Source organism: Neopsephotus bourkii, unplaced genomic scaffold (assembly GCF_033783945.1).
Source record: "Neopsephotus bourkii isolate Nb327-2 ecotype Australia unplaced genomic scaffold, CSIRO-AGI_Nbou_v1 NB_1060, whole genome shotgun sequence".
In the NCBI taxonomy this organism is placed as follows: Eukaryota; Metazoa; Chordata; class Aves; order Psittaciformes; family Psittacidae; genus Neopsephotus; species Neopsephotus bourkii.
This window is the reverse complement of record NW_026901548.1, coordinates 308,802-334,735: the sequence shown is the minus strand read 5'-3', so window position 1 is coordinate 334,735 and position 25,934 is coordinate 308,802. Positions and strand designations below refer to the sequence as shown.

Below are 25,934 nucleotides of genomic sequence, written 5' to 3'. Positions count from 1 at the left end.
GTGCGGCCGGACCCCCGTCCGCTGCTGCCTGCATACCCCCCCCCTCCTTTCGGAGCCGCCCAACCCTGGCCAGCCCCGGCCGGACCCAGCGGAGCCCGGGGCCGGTTCATGGCCGGGGTGCCCGGGGCCGTGGCAGGGTGGGGCGGCCGCAGCCCTGGGGCTATAATTAGCTGTAATTAGCGGCCGTGGCTCCACGCAGGGCGGGGGTAGAGCGCGGCCCCGTCCTGTCCGGCGGGGGTCCAGCCCCACAACTCCCCGTGCACAGCGGCTGCGGGCGGCTCGCGGCCCGTCCCGTCGAGCTGGGCCGAGCCGAGCCGAGCCGAGCCGAGCCGGGCTGAGCTCTGCTGAGCTGTGCCGATCCGTGTCAGCCCCGTAGCCGCGGGGCGGCGCGGCGGGCGGTGCCTCGGGCACTAGGACCCCGGTCAGCGCCCGCCGGGGCCGTGCTCGGCGGCCGCCGGGGCCCGGAGCCACTTGTGGAGGCGGCGGGGCCATGAGCCGGAGGTTCACCGTCACCGCGCTGCCCCGCCACGGGCCCGCTCCCGGCCGCAGCCCCGACCGCGCATCCGCCGGCGGCGGCCTCCAGCCCGGCCGCGACGGCAGAGGTGAGCGCCGGGACACGGGCGGCGGGGCCGGCGGAGGGGGAATCTCCGTAGGGCAGAGCTCGTGGGGCACAGCCCGTGGGGAACGGCGTGGGGCAGGGTCCGTGGGTCGGGTCCGCGGGGCAGGGACGGGACGTCGGGGCACCGTGGGGGCGTGCAGGGCAGCCCGGGGCTGGCAGTCGGTCGGCAGGGCCCCTCGGAGGAGGTGGGGACCCCCTGGGAGGGGCTGTCGTGGAGCTGCAGGACTCGAGATCCGGCGGGAGCAGAGCAGGGAGCATGTCCTGGTCACCGGGCAGGCCTCCTCGTGCACGGGCTCTTTCCCGGGGGAGCTCCCCTGCGCTGTCACTATCCCGGGGGTCTTCTGGAGTGAGGCAGGACCGACAGTGGGATCACAGCAGGCCTGCAGGGACATGGCTGCGAGGTGCGAGGCTGGTGCCCCTCCGTGTCAAGCAGGGTGGGCTGCAGCTGGGAGGGAGTGAGAATGTGGGGAGGGTGGCAGTGGCAGTGACCCATGGGGCTGTGGTGGGCATGGGGGCTGGCAGGCCGTCGCCTTGCGGTGCCCAGGGGACGTGGTGGCAGGGCTGTGCTGTCACCGGAGCCGTATCGATCCCAGACACCCAGCCGACGGCAGCACTGCGCTGCGCGGAGCTGTGACCTTGCACCCTTGGCGAAGGGCGCGGGTGGGAGGCAGCGAGCAGCTTGGATGGGGCCGCAGAGTCCAGGCTGCGCTGTGCCTCCGTGTGTGGTGCAGGGCTGCTTATCACCCCACGGCACCCTGAGGCAGCTGGGCCTGACCCGTGGGCTGCACTGGGGCAGAGCAGCCTCCTCTGAGCTGGAGCCACAGCTGGAGCCTGTGGCCGTCCCGGAGCAGTCAGCAGCTGGGTGGCTGATGTGCTCATGGGGGGCCGCACGCAGAGCGAGCCTGGCTCTGGGTGCTGGGGTGGGCTATACCGTAGGGGCTGTGGCAGGGACGGTGTCCCTCTGGTGGAGCTTTGACCTTGTGCCCTCGCAGAGGACGGTGATGGCAGCTGCCTGGACTGACCCTGCACCGCAGCTCAGCCACAGTGGGGTGGGGAGCGTGTCCCGCGGGTCGGGCAGCAGGCGGGGGAGCCCTGAGGCTGCCCCGATTCATGACCCGTCTTGCTGTGGGTGCAGCCTGGGGGGGGATGGTTGAGTGAGAGCCGTGGGGCTGTATCTGCAGGGCTGCCTGGGCGGCGATGGGGCTGGACCGGGCCGCAGGCGGGTGCTCGGTGCCGCCTGTCCTACCGCGGGTCACGCTGGAGCGGTAGCGGCTGGGGTGGCGGAGGGCGGGGGGGGGCTGCAGCCGGCAGCGGGGCTCGCACCGGGCTGGGAGCTCCTCCCGCGGGCTGGTGCCGCGCTCTGCCCGGGGACAGCGCTGGGGGGGCTCAGGCCGGAGCTGCTCCCGGTGCCGGGAGGGCGCTGCGGGGGGGCGGGACGGGGTCGCGCAGGGTCTCGCTGCCGCCAGGGGGCGCTGCCGGGACGGAACAGGGCAGTCTCTGGCGCGGGTGTGCCCCGCCCCCGGCCCCGCCCCTCCCGCCCCACCCTGCCATGCCCCGCCCTTGGCCCCGCCCCTCAGGGGTCTCCCCTGCCCCCGCCCCAGCCCCCGGGCTCTGGCCCCGATGCGGCGGCCCTGGCTTGGGAGGGGGGCACCGGAACGTCCCCGGAGAGGAGCCCCCTCCGCCGTGTCCCGAGGCAGCCCGGCTCGGCGGCAGTCGCCATGGCAACCAACCGGTTAAGGAGCCTCTCTGGTTCCCATGGAAACCCGGCCCGGTGTCATCCCTGCCGGCGGTTTCTGGTGCTGGGGGGGCTCCAGCCGGTCTCCCGGACCCGCCGTGGGGTTGTCAGCTCTGTGGGGCAGCGGAGCTGGGGTAGCCCCGCGCGGGAGGGGGCCTACTGCAGGGGGGGGGCTACCCCGGAGGGCTGCGGTGTGTGTGTGTGGGGCAGGCTCTGTGGGGCTGTGCGGGTGGGGGATCCAGCCCCCCCTGCCCACCACACCGCTCTGCTCCCGTGGTCCCTGGGGCAGCCCAAGCCCCAGCTGCCACCTGCAGCAGGTGCCCAAGGCCTCTCCGTGCCACCAAACCTGCTGGGGGGTGCCCCGGTGGGGTGCCAGGGCCGGGGGCGGTTGCACAGGCTGGGGGGCCCGGGCCGGGGGCCGTGTGGGACACAGGACAGCCCAGTGCCCCGGTCAGCTGCGCTCCGGTGCTGGGTTGTTGGTAACAGCCGCTCCTCGGCCGCACAGACCCCACAGACCCTCGCTCAGCTGCAGCTGCTGGCGTGGGGCTGCTCAGGAGCTCCTCGGCTGCTCTGAGGGCAGCGGGGCCAGTGGCTGATCCCTCCCAGGGCTGATCCCTGTGCTGGGCTCCCTCTGCCTCTGCCTCTGGCCCGTGCCAGCTGTGCGTGGTGCAGGGCTCTCGTGATGCAGAAGCTCGTGGCCTCCTGCCCTGCCCCACAACCACCCTTCTGCTCTTGGCCTTGGGCAGCTTCACCGCTCCTGGCCCCCCATGGCTCTGTGTCACCTTCAGGTTCCGTTATTGCCCTGTTGCTGGCGGCAGGGCCCTGACCTGTCTGGATGGGGATGAGCAAGATCCCCCCGTCATGCTGAGGTGCTGCAGGCCAGGCAGCCCATGGTGTCATAGGGTGTCAGGACATCGGTGCCGGACACACCGTGATGCAAATCTTCTGGAATAGCCCCACTGCCCCCTGTCCTCTTGGGGGTCTCTTCTGGCCTTGTGCCCTTGAGCCCCTGGTGCTGGGACTGCCGTGCAGGCAGGGTGAGAGTCAGGCAGGCTGTGACAGTGCCCGGGGATTGCTGCAGGAGTGCAGCATGGGCACCTCTGCAGCGTGGTGGCCCTCACCTCCCCATCAGGCTGCTGCCAGGCTGCCCGCTCCATGCCCTTAGGAGGTTTCCCAGCGCCACTGGAGCGTTGTCACGCTCCTGAGAGGTTCAACTGCTGCTGGCATCAGGATGAGCAAGGGCTGTGTGCTGGCTGCAGGGGCAGGGCCGTGGGGATGGATCCCCCACCCAGGCTCTGCTTGCCACAGGGAATGCAGGGGGGTCTGGGACATGATCAGGCGGCTCTGTGGGGTCTGCAGTTGCACAATTTGCAGGGATGCTCTGTGTCCCAAATCAGCTCTGGCTTTTGGGGTCTTTCATAGCTCAGCATTCTCCACCCCAGGGGGGTGCAGAGGCATCAGAGGGAGTTGGTCCAGTTCTGCTGTACCAACCCCTTGGCCTGGCAGAGGAGCTGTGCAGCTCTCCCTCGTCATTCCTGGGCATCCTCTTGCAGTTAAGTGGGGCACTGATGCTGTGCCTGGCCCCATGCCAGAATCAAGCCTGCACCCGGGTGCGGGGGCCACTTGCAGCTGATTCCCCCCCCATGCCCAGGGAAAGCCAGCTGCCTCCCTCCATCCCCAGCTCCTCTGCCCTTGCAATGCTGCAGCCCCACTGCTAGACTCCTTTTCCCTCAGCGTGGGAGCCGCAGAGTGCCAGGAAAGGGGTCTGGCACTGGTGCTGCAGGCAGCACAAGGGCCATGGATGCTGCACAAGCCATGTCCAGCCTCTCCACTCCTGGAGCACTGGAGCCATATATCCCAGCCCAGGGTATCATGCTCATGGGCCAGGGTTAGGTCAGTTCTCTGCTGGGAGGGTTGAGCCCCCTCCATCTGGCTCTGCCCTGGGGACACCTCCCCTGTGCCTCACTGTGTCTATGGGACCCTGCGCATGAGAGAAGCAAATTCAATTGATAACGTAGCCCCCCATGCTGCTGGCAAATCCCAGCCCCTGCGATGGAGCCATAATCCAGGGATTAGGGGATTAGTGGTCTTTCACGTGCTCCCTGCCCCCCATCTGTTTTAGCAGGAAAATCCCTCTTGTGCCGAGCCCACGCACTGCAGCCTCCACCCTCTTGGTGCTCAGCCCTCACCGTGGCCCCTGCGCAGCCCCCAGCCCCCTGCCCTCCACGTGTGCGTGGGCTCTGCAGACCCCCAGGAAACACCAAGGCTCTGCCTGCTGTGTCCTGCCTGCAGCCCTGCCCGCCCAGGCAGAATGTGGGGGTCAGTCCCATTGCTTGAGAAGAGGTAGCCCCTTGCTCTGGTGATGTCTCCTGCTCAAGGCCAAGGGACAAGGGGGCAAAGGGATGGTGTTGCTGTGACTGGGCAGGGTCAGCCCCACAGCATCCAGAGCCCTGGGCTGGGAGGGAGTCTGGGGGCCGGGTGAGGGCAGGAGTAGCCCCCAGGCTGCCCACCCTGCTTGTGGCCATCCCATGGCCCCTGCCGTGGAGCTGGAGTTCTGGTGTGGCTCCTGCTCCCAGGGGAAGCCCCAAGGCAGGGATGGGGCTTCTGGTGGTGCCCAATTCCTCCTGCCCCAAGGTAGGAGGTGAGGGCCGGGAGCCTCCGCGCTGCAGAGCAGCTGGCCCCGTACCAGGAGAAAGTAAACAATTAATTACAGCCGTCAAGAAGTAACTAACGCCAGCAGGCTGTCATGATCTCAGCGCGCCTGAGGAGATGCTGGGAGCTGCAGCCAGCTCCAGCGCTGGGATCCTCCCGGATTAGTGGGTGAGAGTAGGGGGGGCTGTGAGCGGCCCTGCGGGGTCCTGCCAGCAGCCCCCAGATCAAAGGTGGCCCCAAGACTCGCGGGCCCGCTGAGGATGGGCTCAGCAGGGCCTGGGCAGCCTGTCCCTTCACACCCTTTCTCCAGGGTCAGCCGCGGATCTCCCGTGCTGCAGGTCGGGAGGGCTGTGCAGGGGTGTTAGTGGGCACTGTGTGACCCCAGCCCCCTCATGGGGACTCCGGGCGTCAGCCCAAGCGAGCTCCCGGCTGCGGTCAGCGTTTCCAACGCTGCAGGGTGCGGACGCCCGGCAAAGCGGGGTGGGCAGCCTCAGCCCTGCTGCTGGGTGCTCTCTGTTCCCCTGCTCCCAGGGTGTCCTTGGATACTGGGGGCCTCAGGCCGGTCCGGCTGCTGAGGCAGGGGATTGGCCCCCGGCCGGGGCATTACTCCCTGCGGTGGTGGCCTCGGCGCCGCTGCCCCACCCGGGAGCTGCGGGCAGGGTCTCTCCCTGGTCCCCGGGGATGCGCAGGGTCTGTCCCGTTCCCCCCTCTACCCGGTGCCCGTCCCGGGCCTGCGCCAGGGGCTGGTGCGGGCTGGGGGTGCGGGGCTGTCCCGCAGCGCTGCCGTGCCCCAGTTCTGCCCCCAACCCCCCGCCTGGTGCAGCCGGGGGGCGGCCCCGCTCCGCTCCGCGCCCTCCCCCGCTCGCCGCTGCTCCCCTCCCCGCGGCGGCGGGGGCAATGCCTCCCGCATACGTGATGAAGTGAGCGGCCGGGCTGAGCCGGGAGCCCGGGCGCCTCCGCACTGCAGCCCCCTCCCACCGGCGGCGGCGGGGGGCGGCGCGGGGACGCGGCTGGCTGCGGAGCGCGGAGCTCGCAGCTCCCGGGCAGCGGCGGGCAGCCGGCGCCATGCTGAACAACCTGGCCGACTGCGAGGACGGCGACGGCGGCGCCAGCCAAGGTGAGGCACCGGCATCGGGGCTGCCCGGGGCGGACGCCCCTGCAGGGCGGGTGGCGGAGGCAGCACGGAGCCGGGAGCCGCGGAGGCTGCGGGGGAGCCGGTCAGCACCGGCATCAGTACCGGCCGCGGCGATGGCTCATGGTCCGTGGCCCCGCGGGGCTGCGGTGGACGGTGCGGAGCTGCTCCCTCTCCCCGCGCCTCCGCGCAGCCCCGGCCCCGCTCCCGCCTCTGCGGCAGCCCCGGGAAACGGCAGCGCGGCTGCGGTGGGGCCGAGCCGTGCCCGGAGCTCACCGGGGAGCCTCCTCCCGGGCCGGGGCTGCGAGCTGCGCCGCGGGCACCGACCCCTGACACCTCCCGGACAGCCCCCGGCGGCCGCGGCAGCGGCCCGCTCCCGCCCGCCCGCTACCCCCGCAGGGGTCCCCACGCTTACCTCCCCACCCCGGCTACCTCCTCCCCACCATCTCCCCCCTCGACTGCTGCCCCTCCATCCCTGGCTACCTCCTCCCCATCCCTTCCTCCCGCCTCCCACATCCCCGTTGCTGCCCCCCCAACCCTCGCTTCTGCCGCCCCCCATCTCCGGCTGCCGCCCCCCCATCCTTCCCTCCCGCGTCCCTCCCCTCCGCTGCCGCCCCCCATCTCCGGCAGCCGCCCCCCATCTCCGGTACACCTCCATCCCCGGTATCCCCCCCATCCCGTTCCCGCCGCCTCTCCCGCATCCTCCGTCCCCCGGGGCCGCTGCCGCTGTCCGCGGTGCTGAAGCGGCCGCCCGGGCCCTGCGCCGGGGCCGGCAGGAGCCGTTCGGACCGGGGCCGCGGCGGTGCCGAGCTGAGCCGTGCCAGAACGAGCCGAGCCTTGTCGTGCCGAACCGAGCCTTGCGCTGAGCCGAGCCGGTCCCCTCGATCCAGCCCGAGGCGTGCCGGGCGTGCTGCAGCCCGGCGCAGTGCAGGCAGGCTGGGGCCTGCGATCTGCAGGTGAGGGTCTGGAGCTGCAGCCCCGCAGTCTGTGCGGCTGCCGGGCCCAGGCAGCGCCCGCTTGGCCGCTGGTTCTTTGGCCGGAGCTCCCTGCGGGGCCGTGCAGCTCCCTCTCCTGCAGGTGCCCTGTGGGGCACAGGGATGGTTTGGGGCTGGGGAAATGCAGCGGTGTGCCCGAAGGGACCCGTAATGCCTCTGATCACCCAGCCCCACACCAGGTCCCCTCGTCGGGTCCGCTGAACACCGCAGCCAAGAGGGGACATCCAGGCGGGGACAGCCGGCTCTGGAAGCTGCTGCAGGAGTCCCTGCTGCCTGCAGTGAGGCTCTGGGCACGGCTGTGATGAGGGTTTTAGTGTTCGCTCTGCTCCACTGACCTGAGCCTGTTTATTTGCTTGTTTATTCGTGGCACTCAAGGTCAGGGCTTGCAGGAGTTTTCTGGGAGCACCTTTATGGGTTGGGGGGAGCCTCACTGGCCCCCAGCCGTGCCCTTCCCTGGGCTCTCTCCCTCCCCTTGCCCTCTACAGCACCAGGATCTATCCTGCTATTTCCATCGTGGCAGTGGTGGCAGGCGTTTCTGCCTTGCTGGGGTCTGGCGGGAGGGCTGGACACGGTGCTGCTACAGATGGACCAGGCAGTCTGTCCCTGGAGCTGGGCCTGGTGAGATGGAGTCCTGTGGGCTGGCAGGAGCAGGGCTGGAGGCGCCGGGGCCCTGGGGGCTTGCGGGAGGATCTGTGGGGAGTGGTAGGGCAGAGCCCCCTGCACCTATGGCAAGGGTGGCTGCTGCAGGGGTGTGGGATCACCCCCATGCCAAGGATTACACTGAGCTCCCAGTGCAGGGTCTGTTTGCAGGGAACATGGATGACCCGGGGGGGGGGGCAGAGCTGTTGCATGCCAGCAGCCCCCCCCATGAGTCCTGGCTGCTCCAGAACTGGCCAGGCAGGGACTTGCTGAGCCCAGTGGAGCTGCTGAAGCCTTGGGTGCTGCTTAGGACATTTCTGTTGGAAAGGCTGAGCAGTATCCCTGCACTGGACAGCCTGCGCCGGCCTCATGACAAGGGCTGGAAGGGCTCCAGTCCTGGCAGCCCAGAGAGGGTTAGGACAGTGGCAGACCCTCTGGGGAGGTGGTGGGGAGTGGGGGAGCGGGCAGGACTGCTGCCTGCAGTGTCCAGGCTGGCGGCTTGTACTGCTGTTTGGGGTGTGGAAATGTCAGGCACAGCCCTGCTGCAGGCTGCTGGAGGCACTGGGCTGACCGAGGAGGGCAGACCCTGGGCCGGGAGCTTTGCTGGAGCTTCAGCCCACAGCAATTTCCAAGGCAGAGCTCTGGCTGTCAGGGAATTTGGGAAGCTGTTAAAATGCAGCCAGGCAAAGCGCCTGTGCTGAAATCCTGCGCCTGCAGGGCTGGCTGATCAAAGAGAGGATAATCCCGGGTTTAGGAAGGAAGAGGATAGGTCTGAAGTAGCAGTTGGTCCAATTTGGGTCAGGCAGTGAAAGAATCCAGCCCAAAAGGCCATTTGATGTGCTCTCTGGCTGGAGGGGCAAAGCACAGCCCGGGGCGGGGGGACCATCCTGCACCCCAGCACCGCAGGAGCCGGCACTGCTGCCACACGGGCCAGAGCTGCCCTGGGCACTGGTTGTCTCTGCCTTGGCGGGGCATGGGAGCTCTGTGGTTTCTCCAAGGGGGGCTGCTGGCAGATAACCTTGCTGGGTGGGAGCAGGGGTGCCAGACACCGTAAGGGTCCTTTGGCCATCCCCATCTGATTGAGGCACCCCCTGGCCAGTGGCCCAGGGCCAGGCCAGTGGATGAGCAGCCAAGTCCCCTTGATGCCTGGGGGTGACAGAACAGCGCGGTGGCTGCCCCAGACAGCAGCTCCTGCAGAACAGCAGCAGCTGGGGACACGAGCCAGGGCCACGTGCTCACCCATGTGCTCGTTGTGCTGCTGGGGTCACCCTGGGGTGCCCCTTGCCGCTGGCTGCGGGCAGAGCCCCGGGGAGCGGGAGGAGGCTGCTCAGAACACTCTGGCAAAACTCAAGGTGCCCTGAGTGCCTGGAGGGGAGCCCTGGGGCAGCCCCAGCGCATGAGCAGCTGCTGCACTGCTGCTGGCCCCGGGATGTTGGGACTGGTGCAAGGGGTGCCACTGGAGGGGTCAGTAGGCAGGCTCATGCAGGGGCTCTCTGTGCTGTCAGCACTCCTGTGCCAGCACCCAGCAGGCCCTCAGGTGCTGCAGGAGCACTAACAGAGGTGCCTGGTGGTGCAAGGGAGCTGGCCCTCACAGGGTGCCATGGACAGGACAGGCTGGCTGTGGCTGGGCAGGAGCAGGCAGCAGCTCTGTTTAATTAGCCCATAGGGGTTGGCTGCTCGGACTCCCTGCAGGCACCGCTTGGTGCCCTGTGCCATGTAAAGTGATTAGGGAGGATTTGGGATGAGGGACATGACGCTTCCCAACCTAATTTAGGGCTGAGTTAAAAGCCATTAGGAGATCAGACTGTGGCTGACACTACAGCTGGAGCACTGCCCTGTGGGGCAGGTAAGATGCGGGACACAGGGATGGTCCCTGGGCTCTCGGGGTGCTGAGATGGGCAGCGAGATCGGCCTTTGAGCGCCCTGGGCAGGCAGGGCCGGTGGTAACCCCGCGGCGAGCGGGACGGCACGGTGCCCACAGCGGGGCTGCGGGTTCCTGCCAGCAATCCCGCCGCGAGCCCTTCCAGCCGCCGCAGCAAATTAAAAGGCCGATTCATGTTGAGCGATCCCTGGGGAGGGGGCAGCTGAGCGCCGGGATCGAAGCCTGGCACGGCTCAGCCCGGCTCTGCTCACACCGCCTCTCCCACGCCGCTGCCCGGCCTCGTCCTGCCCCCGTGCTGCTCGCCTGGGGCTGTGCTGGGGGCATGGACAGGCCTGGCTGGTGCGGGGGCACCGGCAGTGTCCGTGTGCCCCGTGGCCGGGAGGTGTCACCCCCTGGGTGCCGCCGGGCCGGTGGGTGACAGGGTGAGCCCTGCCCGGCCGGGCTGCGGGGTCCTGCCTGCCGCTGCCTGCACAGAGCACAGATCCTGTGGCAGCTGCTGGGGAGAGGCTGCACCAACCCCTCTGCGGCAAAATGGTCTCCGGCAGGAGCGGGGAGCGCGCTGTCACCTGGGACCCCGCGGCCCCGGCACTTAACTCCTTGCAGCCTGGGGGTCGGGGTTCCCCTGAGCCGTGCCCCAGGAATGCCGGAGCTGGTGCCGTGTCCACCCCTGGGTCCCACCTCCCGGCGGCACCACCAGGAGAGGGGCTCCTGTGCCCCCCCTCTGGCCCTGGCAGCCCGGGCGGTGTCGGCTCGGAGCCGTGGTCCATGTGGTGATGCAGAGGGCTGGTGCCCCTGGACAGGGCAGAGGGGCGGCGAGGTTTGGTGCTGGCAGTGCCGGCGGGTTGGGGCATGGGCACCCGGGGGTGCTGCTGTCTGTCGGTGGGGCCCGTTGGGCCAGTCGGTGGCCGATGCCGGTGGCCAAGACGCGGGGGGCACCGGTGCGTTACATAAGCGTGGGAGCGGGCGGCCGTGGCTCGCCGTTGCCATGGAAACCAGCGCAGTGATGTCGTCGCCGGGTACCAGGCGGCGGCGAGGCCCCGTGGGCTCTGCTCTCCCTGTGAGGCCCCCGGGCCTCGGCCCCCAAGACGCTGACCCTGTCCCTGTGCTCCCCGGAGCTGTCCAGCCCTGCACGGGGTCCTGGGGAGCAGAGGTGGCTCCGACACCCCCGGTCCTGCACCCCTGGCGGTGTCCCATTGGCATAGTGGGCATCCCACATCCACATGGTGCCAGAGCCGGTGCAGTGGGTGGGAGCCATGGCCAGCAGGGGTGTGCCAGCCTGTGCTGATGCCGTCATCTAATGAGTGCTGGGTGCGGCTCTTGAGACCAAACCCCAGCAAGGAACATGTTGGGTCCATGCTGAGAACCCCCTGCACACCCTTCAGTGGGGGACATGGGGCAGAGCACGTGCCAGCCATGAAGCATGTGGTGCCAGGCATCCATCCAAAGGGGCTCCGGGATGAGGGTGGGGTGTCCGGGTCAGAAGGAGCCTCGGGCTCTGCTTCCACTTTGGTTGTACTGCTGGGGATGCTGCTGCCCTGTGCTGGAGGGGACCAGGGACTGTTGGGAGATGGGGGACAGCCTTTGGGTCAGCATCACCTGTGGCACCCAGGGCTTCACCTCCGGCCAGCCATGATGAATGCAGATGGTGAATCACCACTGCACGCTGGCTCCCAGGATCCCGAACATGAGTCAACAGGCAGGATGCCTGCAAAGGACCAGGCTGCTCCCAACAGTTGTGGGGTCTGTTCCACAGGGGGTGGGTGTTGGCACTGCCCTGGACCATGGGTCCCCCCTGCATCCTCTCTGGGTATCCCCAGGCTCTGTGCTCAAGGCCAGTGGAGGGGATGGCTCTTGCCCCTGTCCTGGGGTGTGGAGTGGGTCTTTATCCCTGCATGTGCAGGCAGCCTGCCCTGCAGAGCTGCTGCTGCCAGCAGGGCCATTGCCCTGGCAGCAGGGCCATGATGGGTGAATGGGTGTGTGGTGAGGGCTGGTTTATTTGTGCCATAGGGGCCATCACCCACTGAGCCACTCTGCCCATCACCACGTCCTTTGGCTTACCAGCCTCTTACAGCCCCTGCCCTCCTCCTTTTGGACCTCCACTCGGGGCTGCACCACTCCGGTAGCACCATCTTTGCTGCTGCTCCATTTCCAGACTGATTTATTTCTGCTGCTCTGCAGCTCGGCTCTTTTCCTTGCTATTAAGCCGGCTCCGGGTTTCTTCTGCATGAGGTCGTTAATGCAGTGAGCAGCCATGGCCCTGTCCCAGCAGCTCTGCAGGCCCTGCAAGCTGTGGCATCTCCCATGGCCCAGCAGTGCCTGCCCTCAGTGGTGGCACCTCCAGACACCTCCCTCCCTGGAGGTGCAGCCAGTGAGGCTGCAGCCCCTGCTCCCGTGGTGCATGCCATGGAGCAGGACCAGGCTTCTGGCCACTCACCGCACTCCCAGGCACCACACCGGGACCATCCCAGCCACGATTGCGTGCCAAGCATCTGGCCGCATCCTGCCCCTGCAGGCCCAGCGCTGGGAGTAGCCCCAGCACGCTCACCCCCCATGAGTTATTGCTGCCAGCATCCCGCCGGAAGGGTTCCCCATGGATCCGCACCACTCACCTCACTGCGTGGATGCGCCCGGCCGCACAGGGCAGCACGTGGCTCTTGGGGACAGGCAGGAGCCTCCCCTGCCCATGTGTGGCCCAGAGGTGATGCTGATGGCTGGACACAGGAGCTGCCCTTGCCTGTCCTGGGACTGGGCACAGGTGCAGTGCCCACAGCTCCTACTGCAGGAGCTGGGGGCAGCTGCAGCCCCCGCAGCGACAGCCTTGCAGGGTGGCCACTCTCACAGCACAGGTTGGGGCTGGGGCTGCATGGGTGACTCTGCACTGTCCCCACAGGAGATGGCAATCCCAAGGAGAGCAGCCCCTTCATCAATAGCACAGACCTGGAGAAGGGGAAAGAGTACGATGGCAAGAACATGGCCCTCTTTGAGGTAGGGCACGCGTGGTGGGGAGAGGGGTCCATGGGGATGGGGCTGAGCTGGGCAGCTCCCACAGCACCTGATCTGCACCCTGGCACCCAAGCAGAGCCTCAGGCTGGGTCCGCTCTGCTGCAGCCGTGCCAGGGGGCAGGCAGTGCAGTGGCATCTGGTGAGGAGCTGGTGTTGTGGGGCTGGCTAGGGCCCTGAAGCACTGTCCTCATGGTGTGGGGCTCTGCTCTCTGCAGGAGGAGATGGACACCAGCCCCATGGTGTCGTCCCTGCTGAGCGGGCTGGCCAACTACACCAACCTGCCGCAGGGGAGCCGGGAGCACGAGGAGGCCGAGAACAATGACGGGGGCAAGAAGAAGCCGGTGCAGGTGGGGGACGCAGCCCCTTCTCCGCACCCTTGGGCATGTGCTGGGCAGTGCTTCCCCAGGGTCCCTGGCTGTGTTGCAGGAGGAGCAGGACCCCTCGCTCCTCTGCCAGCCAGGCCTGTGAGCTTTGATGGCTGCCTGTTCCCTCGGCAGGCTCCACGGATGGGCACCTTCATGGGTGTCTACCTGCCCTGTCTCCAGAACATCTTTGGGGTCATTCTTTTCCTGCGCCTCACCTGGGTGGTGGGGATCGCCGGCATCATGGAGTCCTTCTGCATGGTCTTCCTCTGCTGCTCCTGCGTGAGTGATGGAGCCGCCGGTCCCACCCTTACCTCCCTAAGGTCTGGGGGTCACCAGCCAGGCTGGGCAGGCTGTGGATGTGGGCATATACTGCCCTGCCCCTGTCCCTCTTAGAGCAAGGAGAAGCCTTCTGCTTCCCAAAGGAATCAGCATCAGAATGGTGCTCAAATGGTGACCCAGATCATAGCAACCATGTGAGGGGATGTGATGGGGGAATGTGGAGGGAGGGATGTGGAGGGGAATCCCTTGCCCTGGCCCCATATGCCGTGCTGCAATGAGCCGTCCCAACAGGACAGTGACCCCAGGGTCAGGGGGCTGAATATGGGCACCATCCTGGGCAGCCCAGGGACTGCCTGCCCCTTGCAGCACTGCCAGCCAACTGCCTGCCTGCCCCTCCATCCATCTACCGGTCCTGGTCCTGTGGCACATCTCAGCATGGCCCCAGGGAGCCCCATGTCCCAGCATGGTCCCAGCTCTCCCTTCCTGCTCCCCAGCGTGGAGGGAGCTCTGCCAGGCGCTGACACCGTGTTTCTTCCCACAGACGATGCTGACGGCCATTTCCATGAGCGCGATCGCCACCAACGGTGTGGTGCCAGGTACAGCCGAGCCCGCGTCCGTGTGTGCGCCACGGCCGAGGGGCGCCGGGTCCCTGCGGGTCCGGGTGTCCCAGAAGGGCCGTGTTGCTTGGGGGGGTCACAGCGCCGCCAGCCGCTCCCCGGCTCCTGCCACCCCCGGTGCGGGTTCCCCATGGCCCTGGGGAGCGCGGATCTGGAGCTGCCACCGGTCCCCAGAGCCGCGAGGTGCAGATGGAGCGAGAGCCGCCAGCCTCGGCTCCTCCCTCCGCCAGACTGGCGCGGCCGCGGGGGAGATGCGGTGCCAGGAGGATGGGAGCCGCAGGCTGGGCCGTGGGGCTGTGCCCCGGGAGGCACCGCAGGGTCTGGTGTGCGGGGCTGGCACCCCCAGAGCACGCCCAGCCCGGGGAGCTGCACTGGCGCGGTTGCTCTGCCCCGAGCTGCTCTGCCATGGGCTGCTCTGCGGGGCTGGGCATGGCCCTGATGGCCCCAGCACACGGTGCAATTAAAGCTATTTATCATGCGGCTGCTGCAGTGGGGCCATCGATCCCAGCAGCACCACTGTAAGGGCTCCTCTGGGAGGACGGAGGAGGACATGGCCCGTGTACCTGAGGTTCATTGCCCATCTGGTGTCCCAGGGGACAACATGTCCACAGAGCCACCACACCTGGCTGCTGGGCTTCTGTGAAACAGCTCTGACAGCCTGGCTGCTCCGGGGCCCTGGGGACTGCATCCTGCTCCGTGCTGGAGCAGGGCCCAGGGCCACCCTGGCTCCATCCAGCCCCCTGGGATGCCTGGCAGGGCTGAGGTTGCCCCTGGGTCTGGCTGGGACCCACCTTTGCTCTCTTTGCAGCGGGTGGATCCTACTACATGATCTCACGCTCCCTGGGACCTGAGTTTGGTGGGGCCGTGGGGCTCTGCTTCTACCTGGGCACCACCTTTGCCGGCGCCATGTACATCCTGGGCACCATCGAAATCCTGCTGGTGCGTGTCTGGTTCTTCCCCTCACATGGTGCCAAGGGCTCAAGTCCTGGCAGGGCAGCTCTGCCTTTGCCTGCCCATGCTGCCTGCTCCTCATGGCCTGCCAGGGAGCTGAGGCTTTGCAGTGGGGCTGTGGGGTCCCCTCCATGAGGCTTTTAGCAGTGATGCCATGGCTCTCTCCCAGGCCTACATCTTCCCGGCTATGGCCATCTTCAAGGCAGAGGACGCCAGCGGGGAAGCAGCAGCAATGCTCAACAACATGCGTGTGTACGGCACCTGCGTGCTGACCTGCATGGCCACGGTGGTGTTCGTGGGGGTCAAGTACGTCAACAAGTTTGCCCTGGTCTTCCTGGGCTGCGTCATCCTCTCCATCCTCGCTATCTATGCTGGTGTCATCAAGTCAGCCTTCGACCCACCAAGCTTCCCGTGAGTACAGTGTCCTGTGGGGCTGCGATGGGGCCGGTGTATGTGTGCCTGTGCTGAGTGCCTGCCCCCCCCCAGGATCTGCCTTCTGGGCAACAGGACCCTGTCACGCCACGGCTTCGACCTCTGCACCAAGGTGGTGATGGAGGGGAACGAGACGGTGGGCTCCAAGCTCTGGGAGCTCTTCTGCACCTCCCGTTTCCTCAATGCCACCTGTGATGAGTACTTCACCATGAACAACGTGACCGAGATTGAGGGCATCCCTGGCGCCGCCAGTGGCCTTATCCAAGGTGGGCTTGGCACAAGGGCATGGGAATGGGCACAGGGATGGAAGAGCAGGGAGAGAGGTGTGGGGATGTGGGTGCAAGGAAGAGGCACAGGACTAGGCACAAATGAGACATTAGGCAGAAGCTCTTCCCTGGGAGGGTGCTGAGGCGCTGGCACAGGGTGCCCAGAGAAGCTGTGGCTGCCCCATCCCTGGCAGTGCTCAAGGCCAGGTTGGACACAGGGGCTTGGAACAAGCTGCTCCAGTGGAAGGGGTCCCTGCCCGTGGCAGGGGTTGGAGCTGGGTGAGCTTTAAGTCCCCTTCAATCCAAACCAGGCTGGCTTCCCCTCTCCCTGGGGGAGCTGTGGTGAGGCCGTGGCCATGCTGGCAGTGCTGGTGGAGAGGCCAGTGCCATGGGGGGCATTGTGGGCATGGATGAGTGGCTGGCCCCTTGGCCATGCCAGGCTGGTGTTGTGGGGGCAGCTGGGTGATCCCTGCCGTGGGTGATCCCTGCCGTGGGTGATCCCTGCCGTGGGCTGCTCTGCCACTCGGGCACAGTGAGCCACGCTCACACTGTACCAGGCAGCAGGATGGACTCCAGCACCATCAACTGAGCTGGGTGCTGCAGCTGCCTGCATGGGGTCTGTGCCAGGCGGACTGCAGCAGGATGGCTCCAAGGATGCCCAAAGGCTGGGCAGGAATAAATCCTCCCTCCACTTCCGCTTGGCCGTTGGAAAGGCTGGTATTGATCTGAGGGTTTCTGAGGAGTGATTGGCCCTAAGGGGCACTTTGTTGCTGCGGCTGCGGCGGCACCTGGAGAGGGGCCATGGCTGCAGAGAGTTCGTGGCTCTGCTGGGAGGAGCCACTGGTGACCTGTTTTCCTGGAGCCGCTGCTCCCTTTGCCAGGTGCTCACAGTCCACAGTGAGCAGCGGAGGCCGGTGCTCGGTTCCATGCTTGGGCTGCTGGACGCGGCTGTGGGAGCTTGGACTTCACCAAGCCTGTGGTGCCTGGGGCTGTGGCTGGCAGGCTGTGTCACAGTGAGGTGGTAGGGTGCATTCACTGGGTATTCAGGAGGCTCCTGGTGGCCTGAGGTCTTGGGACCTGGAGCCTTGGTCAAAAGGCTGAGGACTTGTGGAGTATTTGGCTACTGAGTACAGCCCTTTTCTACTGGGGAGGGGATGCAGCCCCCAGCCCATCCTGACAGCCAGGGCAGCAGCCAGCAAACGCTCCCTCATCTGGGGTGTGCAGGGCAAAGCCAGGGCTGGCACCATCTGATCAGGCTGGCAACACTGCGAATCAGGGTGACACCACGCGGTGCCGGCAGAGGTGGCTGGGGATGGCTGTGCCCAGGCACTGGGTGTCCCTGAGGGGAGAAATGAGCTGTTCTGGGAGGGTGCTGGGGGCTGGTCCCTGTGGAGCCACTCAGTAGCTGCGCCCAGGTGCTGGCTGCTCTCTGCTGCTCCAGTTTCTCAGTGTGATGCGCAGCCAAGGCAGCACGCGGAGGGACACTAAGCCTGTTACATCAGCCCTGCGCTCGTAATCCCATCACAAACATTACCAAGTTGCTCTGACACGATCCACTTTCCTTAAACCTGTGGTGATCAGCATTAATTATATTACCCTCTGAATTATTTGCTACCACAATCCTATGTCATCTGCTCCAGCACCTTGCAGGATTGATACCAGTGGCAGGGTTCACCAGTGCTGCCTATCTGGGTGTTTTTGCACATTCATGACAGGCTGGGGATGCCACGTCCCTCACCCACTGGGTACCAGTGGCCCTGCTGCTCAGTGATGCTGGAGTGGGGAGAGGTGGTGCTCCATCCCTTTGGGCTGTGGGGCAGAAGGTGCTGTGCTGGGTGTGGGTGACTCTCCAGCACCTCCTCATGCCAGCCCCTGCCTCCTCACAGAGAACCTCTGGAGCTCGTACCTGACCAAGGGTGTGATTGTGGAAAAGCGGGGGCTGCCCTCTGTAAGCACCCCTGATACACCGGTGGACATGGACCAGCCCTACGTCTTCAGCGACATGACCTCTTACTTCACGCTGCTTGTCGGCATCTACTTCCCCTCGGTCACAGGTGGGAGCCGTGGTCATGCCAAGGGGCACTGTTTGGCATATGTGCCATGATGTGCTCCGACACAGTGCGGGTATTGGTGCAGGGATATTTGCAGGGATGGATGCAGGGATGGGTATGGGGTTGGGTGTGGGGATGGATGTGAGGATGGATGCAGGGATGGATGCATGGATGGATATGGGATTGATGTGAGGATGGATGCATGGATGGATATGGGATTGGGTGTGGGGATGGATGTGGGGAGGGATGCAGGGATGGATGCGGGGATGGATGCATGGAATGATATGGGGTTGGGTGCGGGGATGGATGTGGGGAGGGATGCAGGGATGGATGCGGGGATGGATGCATGGAATGATATGGGGTTGGGTGCGGGGATGGATGTGGGGAGGGATGCAGGGATGGATGCGGGGATGGATGCAAGGAATGATACGGGGTTGGGTGCGGGGATGGATGTGAGGATGGATGCAGGGATGGATGCGGGGATGGATCGCAGCCCGCACCTCCCGCGCACCCACCCGCGCTCCAGATCTGACGGAGCCGCTCGGTGCTGACGTCCCAGCGCTCGGATATTTATAGCTCCCGGGGGCGGAGGAGCCCCCCCCGGCCCAGTCCCGCTGCGGAGCCGCCGCGGTGCCGCCGGCGGGTCCCACTTCGCTAGTGCCGGAGCCGGGGTCCTCCCAGGGCTGTCCCGGGCAGGGCGATCACCGCCCGAGTCTGGCGCTGCGGGGGGGAAGCGGGGGTCCTGCAGCCGGGCGGGCCCTGCAGCGCCGCTCCGAACACGGGCACTGCCGGCATCCCGCCGGCCGCAGGTGCCGGTGTTTGTGCGGTGCTGGTGCCGTCCCCTCGGTGACACGGGCTGAGCTGCAGGCGGTGGCGGTGGCAGCCGTGGCCGATGCCACACCAGGAACGCGGGTCATGCCTCTGGCTGTGCCGGACCTGCTGGTCCCAGCCGTGTCCCAGCCTGATCTCCTGCCTTCCCAGCCTGGGCTGGACCCTGTCACTGCCGCAGCCGCCATCACTGATTGAGATAATTAAGGGCTAATGAGGCAAGTCACTTAAAAGCATTTTGAGCTAATCCTTGAGTGGCTTCAGACTGCGGCGTGGGGAGGGGAAGTGCTGGGGGGCACAGGGAAGGGTGGACTGGGGACCCCGAGTCATGGCAGTGCCAGCTCCACTGCCAGCTCTGTGCCCGCTGCCTGTCCTGGCACACCGCAGAGCTGGTGCCCTGCAGCATCCAGCGCTTGCACTGTGCCTGGCATGAGCTGTGCTGCTCGCGGCTGCACCGGCACCATCCACTCTCATCCCAGGCATCATGGCCGGCTCCAACCGCTCCGGAGACCTGCGGGATGCCCAGAAGTCCATCCCCACAGGCACCATCCTGGCCATCGCCACCACCTCTGCTGTCTGTATCCTTCAGGGCCCGCCTAAACCTGGGCCATGGGCTGGGTCTGTGTGGGTTTGCTGTTTAGGGACCCCCTTCGGTGCTCCACTGGGCTGGGACAGGGGTCCCAGCACCCCACTGGTGGTGGTGGTTCACGAGGGGACTCCACAGGCTCCTGGCTCTCCTTGACCAGCTGGCAGATATCAGCTCTGTCGTCCTCTTCGGGGCGTGCATCGAGGGTGTCGTCCTGCGTGACAAGTGAGTGCCCCACGGCCGTGCAGGGAACGGGCTGGGGCTGGAGTGGCCGCGATGGGAGGTGGGGACATTGGTGGGGTCACACCGGGCTGGGACACACCGGGCAGAAGGAGTGGCACTGGAGGCTCTGCGAGGGTCTGGGGTGAGAGCCCAAGGGGGGGGCTCTCGGGAGAGACCCGGGCTTGTAACAGGCGTTAAAGGCTCGGTTGTGCCCTCTCGCGTCGTGCCTGTCCCCCCTGATGTTTCCCTGCGCATCCGCAGCCCTTCCTCCCGCTCCCACGCTGCCGGCAGCGCTCGTTTGTCAACAGGCGGATCTGGGGCAGCCCAGCGCGCTGCCGCTGCAGGTGACACTTCTGGGTCGCCAGCACCAGCACAGCCGGGATCCAGCCACACGCAGCCTTAGTGGCTTCCTCCTGGCACAGGGAACGGGGCCTCCCCGTCCCCTGCCTCCGCTTGTCCCCTGCCACTGGTGCCAGGATGGGGACAGACTCCCTGTACCTGAGACCCCACTCCCGTGCTTGCCCCCCAGGAGACTGGGGACCATTACCAGCCAGGGCAGGGCCCTTCCCTGATCCTGTCGCGTTCCCCCATGGTGATGTCTCTCAGTGTCTAACCTGCCCGTGGGTCTGAGTTGTGCCTCTGTGGCATTCATGGGGCTCAGCCATAGGATGGAGCCACAGCTGATGCTGGTGCCCCACAGGTTTGGTGAAGCTGTGAATGGGAACCTGGTGGTTGGCACCCTGGCATGGCCGTCCCCATGGGTCATTGTCATCGGCTCCTTCTTCTCCACGTGTGGGGCTGGGCTGCAGAGCCTCACCGGAGCCCCCCGCCTCCTGCAAGCCATCTCCAGGGATGGGATCGTGCCCTTCCTCAGGGTAGGTGTCCCCCAAGCACCCACCATGGCCGTGGTTCTCCCAGCACGGGAGCCTCCCCTCCTCCCGCGGGTACCGGCGGTGGGCGGCAGCGGGGGGCTGCGGTGTCGGTGAGACGCTAGTGTGGGAAAGGGCACCCCCCCGCTGCCGTGCCGCTTCGCATTGATGCGCTCTCTGAAGACGCGTTCCCACAGCCTCATCTCGCCAAATCCAAGCCGACAGCTCCCCCCAGGGAAGAACGGGCTAATTTTATCCTCCCTTCCTCTCGCTCGCTCCCTCGCGCCGCCCGCAGCCTCTAATGCATCCAGACACGCACCCCTGTCGCCTGCCTTGCACCGGCCCCCCCGTTCCCACAGCTGCAGCGAGTCCATCCCAGGCAGAGGGTGCCTGACTCTACACTGGCTGAGCTGGGGCTCACCCCTGGGTGGGGTCCCGGGGGCACAGGGGCCGCTCTGGGTGCGGGGTCTGCCACGAATGGGGCTGTACCAGCAGTGGGAGCCCTGGGATGGCTGACCCGGTAGGACCTGGCATAGAATCATAGAGTGGTCTGGGTAGGAAAGATTCTTAAGATCATCCAGTTCCACCCCCCTGCCATGGGCAAGGGTGCCTCACATTAGACCATGTTTCCCAAGGCTCTGTCCTACCTGGCCTTGAACACTGCCAGGGATGGGGCACCCCACTGGCTGGGGATGTGTCAGCTCCCATGTGACCCCTGGCCCCTGCTTCTGGCAGGGCTGGGTGCGCAGGGGGTCTGATGTGTGCCCTCCCCGCCTGCTCCCAGGTCTTCGGCCACGGCAAAGCCAATGGGGAGCCGACATGGGCACTGCTGCTCACAGCCTGCATCTGCGAGATCGGGATCCTGATCGCCTCCCTGGACGAGGTGGCTCCCATCCTCTCCATGTAGGCAGCATGCTCTGTCCACACACGCATTTGCGAGCGCTGAATGGGCCCATGTTCCCTCCCCCAGGCCAGGCGGGTGGCACGTGTGGGTCTCAGCTCCTCAGGGGTTTTGTCCCCATTGCCCCAGCCCCTGCCCCTGCCCAGGAAGAAGGGAACCCATCAGGGACCCCAGAGCCCCTCCTAGGCTGGTGTTGGGCTCTGGTTACTCTGTGTCCCCCAGCTCCCTTGTCCATCAGAGGGTCCCGCTCCAGCATCGGCCACGTGGGGCTGGGAGGTGCGGTGGGATCCGGCTGTGGCCCTGGAGCTCCTGGCTTAGCCTCACGCTCTCTCCTGCAGGTTTTTCCTCATGTGCTACATGTTTGTCAACCTGGCATGTGCAGTGCAAACGCTGCTGCGGACGCCCAACTGGCGGCCCCGGTTCCGCTACTACCACTGGTGAGCAGGGATGGGATGGGACAGGAATGAACGGGTGTCCTCCCACACCCTGTCACCCCGCACCGCCCCGGTCACTGCTGCGGGCCGGGCACGCTGACCACACGTTGCTCTCCGCAGGACACTGTCATTCCTGGGCATGAGCCTCTGCCTGGCGCTGATGTTCATCTGCTCCTGGTACTATGCCCTGGTCGCCATGCTCATCGCTGGCCTCATCTACAAATACATCGAGTACCGCGGGTAAGGGCGGCTGGGGTGCCACAGACCCTGCCCAGCACTGACAGATGACCCGGGCTGCTCATCCCGGGGTGCTCCGGGGTGCCAGGGTGGTGATCCGTGGCCGGAGCATCCCTTATGTGCTGCTGGTTCCCACAGGGCGGAGAAGGAGTGGGGAGATGGGATCCGGGGGCTGTCCCTGAGCGCGGCCCGCTACGCCCTGCTGCGGCTGGAGGAGGGACCCCCCCACACCAAGAACTGGAGGTGAGGTTGGGGGTGCTGTGGGGACCAGGGGGACCGGGGCCGGCTGGGACATGGGCACTGATGCAGAACCATCCCTTCAGGCCGCAGCTGCTGGTCCTGGTCCGCGGGGATCAGGAGCAGAACGTGGTGCACCCGCAGCTCCTGTCCTTCACGTCGCAGCTCAAGGCTGGCAAGGGCCTCACCATCGTGGCCTCCGTGCTGGAAGGGACCTTCCTGGACAACCACCCCCAGGCACAGAGGGCAGAGGAGGTGAGAGCTGCCCACGCCAGGGCTGCCGCCATCCTGGGAGTGTTGCTGCCCCATGGCCAGGGCTGGTGGACGTGGCTGGCTGGGAGAGCACTGGGGTGGCACTGGGCAGAGCCCAAAGACTCCATGTTTCGCCTGTGCTTGGAACACTATGGGGACCTCTGGAGCCATGCCCCCTTTCTCAGGTTCCAGAGACAGCAGCACCAGGCAGGCAGTGGTCCCAATCTCAGCTGCAGCAGGGCTTGGCCTGGCACATAGCATGTGGCACAGCACATGGTACATGGCACATGGCACACAGCATGGCACAGCCTGGCAAGGTGCTGCTGTTCTGAGCAGCTCCTCCACTGTCCTGCAGCTGCCACAGCCGCCAGAGCCCCGACCCTCCCCACAGCCCCCCCAGCCCCATGGCCCCCCAGCCCCAGTGCCAGGGTGGGACTCGGCTCCTTTCCCCGCTGGAACAAAGCCATCCCCACCCCCAGCCCAGCCTCATGTTAACGAGATTAAGCCCTGGGAAGCAAACACTTTCTCTCCCATGCAGACATGCTATCATTTCTCTGAGTAAATACCTCTAATTGCTGCTCCGCCGCCCGGCAGAGCCCTGGCACGGGGACCCCCCCTGATCGGCTCGGCGCAGCCATGCGCCAGCACCGCTCACCATTGGGGCTTACCCCTTCCAGCGCAGAGCCGCGGGCCTGCCCTGGGGCACGGAGACCTGGCGGCCCACAGGGACCTGCGCCACGCACCCTGCACCCATGTTCCGTAGCCCACACCCTGCACCCGCAGGCGGTGGTGCCGCAGCTGGGGCTGTGGTTGATACCCGCACCGGGTGCCCATCCCCGCTCCCCCTGGTCTCTGACCTCCCTCTGCCCCCCAGTCCATCCGCCGCCTGATGGAAGCGGAGAAGGTGAAGGGCTTCTGCCAGGTCGTGATCTCCTCCAACCTGCGGGATGGGATGTCCCACCTCATCCAGTCCAGCGGGCTGGGGGGGCTGCAGCACAACACGGTGCTGGTGGGGTGGCCCCGCAGCTGGCGCCAGAAGGAGGATCACCAGACCTGGAGGAACTTCATCGGTAGGTGCCACAGGGGGCGGGTGCTGGCGCTGCCAGCGAGGCTGTGACACGCTGCCATTGACATGGCCCTTCCCCTGCAGAGCTGGTGCGAGAGACCACGGCCGGGCACCTGGCCCTGCTGGTGGCCAAGAACGTCGCCATGTTCCCGGGCAACCAGGAGCGGTTCTCTGAGGGCCACATCGACGTCTGGTGGATTGTGCATGATGGGGGGATGCTCATGCTGCTGCCCTTCCTCCTGCGGCACCACAAGGTAGCCCGGGCCCCGTGGTGTGGGGCAGGGGGCCGGGGCTGTCTCTGCCGGGCCGTGGCCATGCCTCCCTCCCTTGCAGGTCTGGCGCAAGTGCAAGATGCGCATCTTCACGGTGGCACAGATGGATGACAACAGCATCCAGATGAAGAAGGACCTGACCACGTTCCTGTATCACCTCCGCATCACTGCAGAGGTGGAGGTGGTGGAGATGGTGAGTGCTAGGATGGGGCATGTGGGGGAGCCAGAATGACCCTGCTCTGGGGGGACACGGCACCATGGTGGAGTGAAACCCACTGCCACAGGGACACATAGGTCCATGGAGAAGTGCAGGGCCTGGCTGGGAGCAGGGGGTGCAGCTCGCCCTGCACCGTGGTTTCTCCTGCTCTCCTCCACAGCACGAGAGCGACATCTCTGCCTACACCTATGAGAAGACGTTGGTGATGGAGCAGCGCTCCCAGATCCTGAAGCAAATGCACCTCACCAAGAACGAGCGGGAGCGGGAGGTGAGGCTGCAGCACGGCCTGGGGGGGTCCAGCCCCGTGGTGGCTTTGCTGCACTCATGCTGCAGGTCAGCAGGCCGGGGGCTGCCCGGCCAAACCCCCTCTGCCCTGATCCCGGCTGACTCTGTCCCGCACAGATCCAGAGCATCACGGACGAGTCCCGCGGCTCCATCCGGCGCAAGAACCCGGCCAACACGCGCCTGCGCCTCAGCGTTCCCGAGGAGCAGGGCGGTGACGGCGAGGAGAAGCCGGAGGAGGAGGTGAGGGACGGTGCCAGGACAGGGCTGGGCTCCCGGCTGCCCCCAGCCTCTGCCCACCGGTGCCCTCTCCTCTCTGCAGGTCCAGCTCATCCATGACAAAAACGCCACCACCTTCTCCAGCAGCTCCCAGTCCCCCGGTGACGAGGTGGAGACGGCCCCTGAGAAGGTGCATCTCACCTGGACCAAGGAGAAGTCTGTTGCTGAGAAGAACAAGAGCAAGAGCCCCGTCAGCCCCGAGGGCATCAAGGACTTCTTCAGCATGAAGCCGTAGGGTCCCACATGCTGCCCCCCATCCCCCTGCATCCCTCACCCCGGTCATCCCTGCCTGCCCCAGGCAGGGCCCCCGCAGCCTCTGAGCTGAGCCCTGCGGTTGGTGGTGGGGGGTCCCTCAGTGTGTGCAGGGACATGGGGGGCACACGTGGTGCTCACTCTCCTCTTTCTTTCTTTCTTTCTCTGTGCCTCCGCCCTGGCCCCATCGTGCTCCTGGCAGGGAGTGGGAGAACCTGTAAGTGTGGGTTTGGCTGGGGCTGGGCTGGGGAACCTGGGCCACGCTCACACCGTCATGGTTGCTCCATGCACGCCAGCGCAGCCCCTGTGACCATGCAGTGCCCATGCCGCAGCCCTGCCTGCCCTGGCTCAGTGCAGAGAGCTCCCTGCAGAGCTGGCTCGGGCAGCAGTGGTGCTGCTGCCCGTGGGCACCGTGCATGGCCCTGCAGCTCACCACTGCCACTGCGGGCAGAGAGCTCCCTGTGCCCCAGCTCGTGGCACCCCTTGGGGCCGGTGGCTGCGGCCGTCCCTGTGCTCACACGTGCTGTCACCCGCAGGAACCAGTCCAACGTGCGGAGGATGCACACGGCCGTGAAGCTCAACGAGGTGATTGTGAAGAAGTCCCAGGACGCCAAGCTGGTCCTGCTGAACATGCCAGGGCCTCCCCGCAACCGGAAAGGGGATGAGAACTGTATCCTTCCTGTGGGGCCACTGCCCCGGGCTGGCCTGAGTCCAGGCTCCACAACACCTCTTGCCCCCAGCTGGGTCCGACACCCGTTGGCACCAGGCTGCTGGCCCGGCAGAGCTGCCGTACACGGGGCAGGTGCTGGGGACACCGGACATTGCACCCACGTGTGAGTGCTTCGGAGGGCTCAGCCACGGTCCCCATTGTGCAGCACCAGTGGTGGTGGGTTCCCCTGGCCCCTGGGCTCAGGACAGCTCCTGGCTCTGCTGTGGGGCTCTCGGTGCCCTGGGCTCTGCTCCCCGGGTTGGAGGCCTGGCAGGGATGGGGCAGAGCAGTCCCCATGCTGTGGTGCTGGTCCTTGACGGCCGTGCAGACATGGAGTTCCTGGAGGTGCTGACGGAGCACCTGGACCGAGTGCTCCTGGTGCGCGGTGGGGGCCGGGAGGTCATCACCATCTACTCCTGAGGCACGGCGCCAGAGGTTCGTCTGCACGCTGAGAGCCCCGCCACCCCCTTGCACCGCGCACCGGAGGGAAGGCCGGATGGCAGCCGGTGCACAGAAACTTCACCTGGCTTTGGCCGTGCCCCTGATCTCTCCATTCGAACTGCAGCACCAGATCTTCCGGGAGCATCCAGCACCAGAGCAGCTGTTCCCCATTGCGACATCACAGCACTGCTCTCCTTGTTTATATATAAATATATACAGAGTACCGCGGACC

The 25,934-nt window shown here is 66.5% G+C and overlaps 1 protein-coding gene across 2 annotated transcripts; it reads left to right on the top strand.

The window, feature by feature from the left end:
* Positions 1–445: 445 nt before the first annotated feature.
* Positions 446–25,934, top strand: SLC12A5 (solute carrier family 12 member 5). 2 transcript variants are annotated; one of them, XM_061361329.1, is made up of 26 exons: positions 446–602; positions 12,545–12,639; positions 12,873–13,004; positions 13,155–13,301; positions 13,843–13,897; positions 14,727–14,857; positions 15,039–15,280; positions 15,356–15,567; positions 17,454–17,621; positions 18,926–19,024; positions 19,200–19,257; positions 19,955–20,129; positions 20,908–21,026; positions 21,363–21,461; positions 21,579–21,698; positions 21,834–21,938; positions 22,019–22,187; positions 23,059–23,254; positions 23,335–23,504; positions 23,584–23,715; positions 23,900–24,007; positions 24,142–24,264; positions 24,344–24,531; positions 24,755–24,769; positions 25,089–25,222; positions 25,590–25,934. In XM_061361329.1, exons 1-26 carry the CDS (start codon positions 491–493, stop codon positions 25,679–25,681), a joined length of 3,396 nt encoding a protein of 1,131 aa, XP_061217313.1. In that variant the 5' UTR covers positions 446–490; the 3' UTR covers positions 25,682–25,934. The 2 variants fall into 2 exon arrangements, with proteins under 2 accessions (XP_061217313.1, XP_061217314.1); XM_061361330.1 differs by lacking the exon at positions 446–602 and adding an exon at positions 5,856–6,123.